Below are 1,722 nucleotides of genomic sequence, written 5' to 3'. Positions count from 1 at the left end.
TCACTCCAAAGAATGATGGGGTCATCCCGGTTACCGGGTTCCCATGTGCCGGAGGCGTGAATATAGGGTATGTGCAACTAACATGGCATCTATGAAACATACAACTCGCATGGGCCGAAACCTACTGCAACCGGTTCAACAGATCTGAATGCAACATCACTAGAGCAGAGAAGAAAAAACGAAAGAACCAAAATAATGGGGTGAACTGGGATCGGACCGAGGACCCCATACTTGTGGTGTACCTACGCTAGCCAACTAGGCTAGGAATGGTGCTTGACCAAAAGGACTCGATAAAGTATAAAACAAGGCACGGGCTGGTCCTGTGGCAAGGCGGAAAATGGAAAATAAAACGCAGTCGCGTTGATTCGACCCGTGGTCGCCCGGGTAGCAACAAGGAGTGCAACCCACTACGCTGTGCTACAACTTGTGATGCAAATGAGAACTTTCGAAGATGAAACAACATGCAAACGCGAGACTGAATCAACAAGAACAAAAGAATGGAGACAAGTGCCTCCATTACTGTGGCTGGGCACGTTCATTGGTGAGGTTCCCTCGGATCCGAGGGAGGGGCGGCGGCGTGGCGCGCATCTAGTGCTTGGGCTGGTCAACGGCGAGGTCTGAAGATATGAGGGAGAACAACCACAAGCTCCGGGCTGCAATGGCGCTGCTGCAGCCTGAAGAAAGAATAGGCACAGAGAGAGTTCAGAGAAGAAACAAGGGAAGAAAGAAGAAAGAGGGAGAGGGATTCGGGAATGGGAGCCAGAGCGCTGGCCTAGGTGGTCAGGTCACCGATGGTTTGCTCCGGCGAGCGGTGGCACGTGGGACGAGGCTGGGGCCGGCCTGCAGGGGCGAACTGACGGAGGAGTTGCGGCTCGGAGCCGCCATGGTGCTCGGGGCCGGCGGTGCAGAACATGGTGAGGCCAGGGGGTCCGCTGCGCGACGGCTCTCCGGTGATCGGTCGGGTGGCGAGGTGCGGACACAACGGCGGCTCGGCATCCGGCGCGGCTGGCGAGCTCGGGAGCGCCCACAGACTTCAAAGTGGCTACCTGCACCTAACAAAGAAAAGAAAGAGAGAGAGAGAGAGAGAGAGTTGAGATGATAGAATGGGAGGAGCAGTGGAAGAAGGAAGAGGAGGGGGAAGGAGACAACAGCGCGGCGGGGCACTGACCTGGGTTGGTCGCCGGTGGTGCTGAGCTGCAGGAGAGGACGAGCTGCCCGTGTTCCAATGCTCGGACGCGAGAGGATGTAGCAACCTCGATCTAAACTGGATCGAGCACTCGCTATGGCTGGATTCGGGCATGCGGACGCACGTCCCTGCGGTGGTTGGACGCGTCCAGGGGACAGGGGAATGGGTGGATTCGGTGGAATTGCGAGGATGCTCGCTGGTTGGGTTGGGGATGAAGTCGAGGTGGATTGGATCATATCCCAAGGAAGAAAAGGCTGGCAACGCAACGCGGAATGGGATGACGGGAAAGATCCTAGGGTCTATTGTTTTCCCAAGTTTCACATGTAAATAACTTGATTGGACGGGTTTGGACCCTCCGATCTATATCGGACGGTCCAGGTTAAATAGGTTAGGGAGTCGAGTGGACATACCGATGACGTTTTGGCGGTAAAACGGGGTTGATCCGGTTCCAACATTCACGACCGCCCGGTTCTCGTTCTGGGAGGTTTTCGGACTAGGCTGCGCGTAGGGTCGGTGCACTATGCACAGAGGCTAGA

The 1,722-nt window shown here is 56.0% G+C and overlaps 1 protein-coding gene across 1 annotated transcript; it reads right to left on the bottom strand.

Annotated features, from left to right (window-relative positions):
• Window positions 1–338: 338 nt before the first annotated feature.
• On the bottom strand, window positions 339–1,492 carry LOC123446500. Its single transcript, XM_045123078.1, has 3 exons — window positions 1,169–1,492; window positions 790–1,052; window positions 339–674 (listed from the first exon to the last, which is right to left on the bottom strand). The coding sequence occupies exons 1-3, from the start codon at window positions 1,298–1,300 to the stop codon at window positions 605–607; spliced, it is 465 nt and encodes a 154-aa protein (XP_044979013.1). The 5' UTR covers window positions 1,301–1,492; the 3' UTR covers window positions 339–604.
• Between the last annotated feature and the right edge of the window lie 230 nt (window positions 1,493–1,722).

Source organism: Hordeum vulgare, chromosome 4H (genome assembly GCF_904849725.1).
Source record: "Hordeum vulgare subsp. vulgare chromosome 4H, MorexV3_pseudomolecules_assembly, whole genome shotgun sequence".
Taxonomy (NCBI): domain Eukaryota; kingdom Viridiplantae; phylum Streptophyta; class Magnoliopsida; order Poales; family Poaceae; genus Hordeum; species Hordeum vulgare.
Note: the sequence above shows the minus strand (reverse complement) of the source record. Positions and strands in the feature narration are given on the sequence as shown.

Coding starts and splice junctions, on each gene's coding strand:
- LOC123446500 (XM_045123078.1), bottom strand. CDS start 1,300: ATGCCCGAATCCAGCCATAGCGAGTGCTCGATCCAGTTTAGATCGAGG. Junction 1,053..1,168: donor ACCACCGGCGACCAACCCAG/GTCAGTGCCCCG, acceptor TTTCTTTGTTAG/GTGCAGGTAGCCACTTTGAA. Junction 675..789: donor CTCGCCGGAGCAAACCATCG/GTGACCTGACCA, acceptor TTCTTTCTTCAG/GCTGCAGCAGCGCCATTGCA.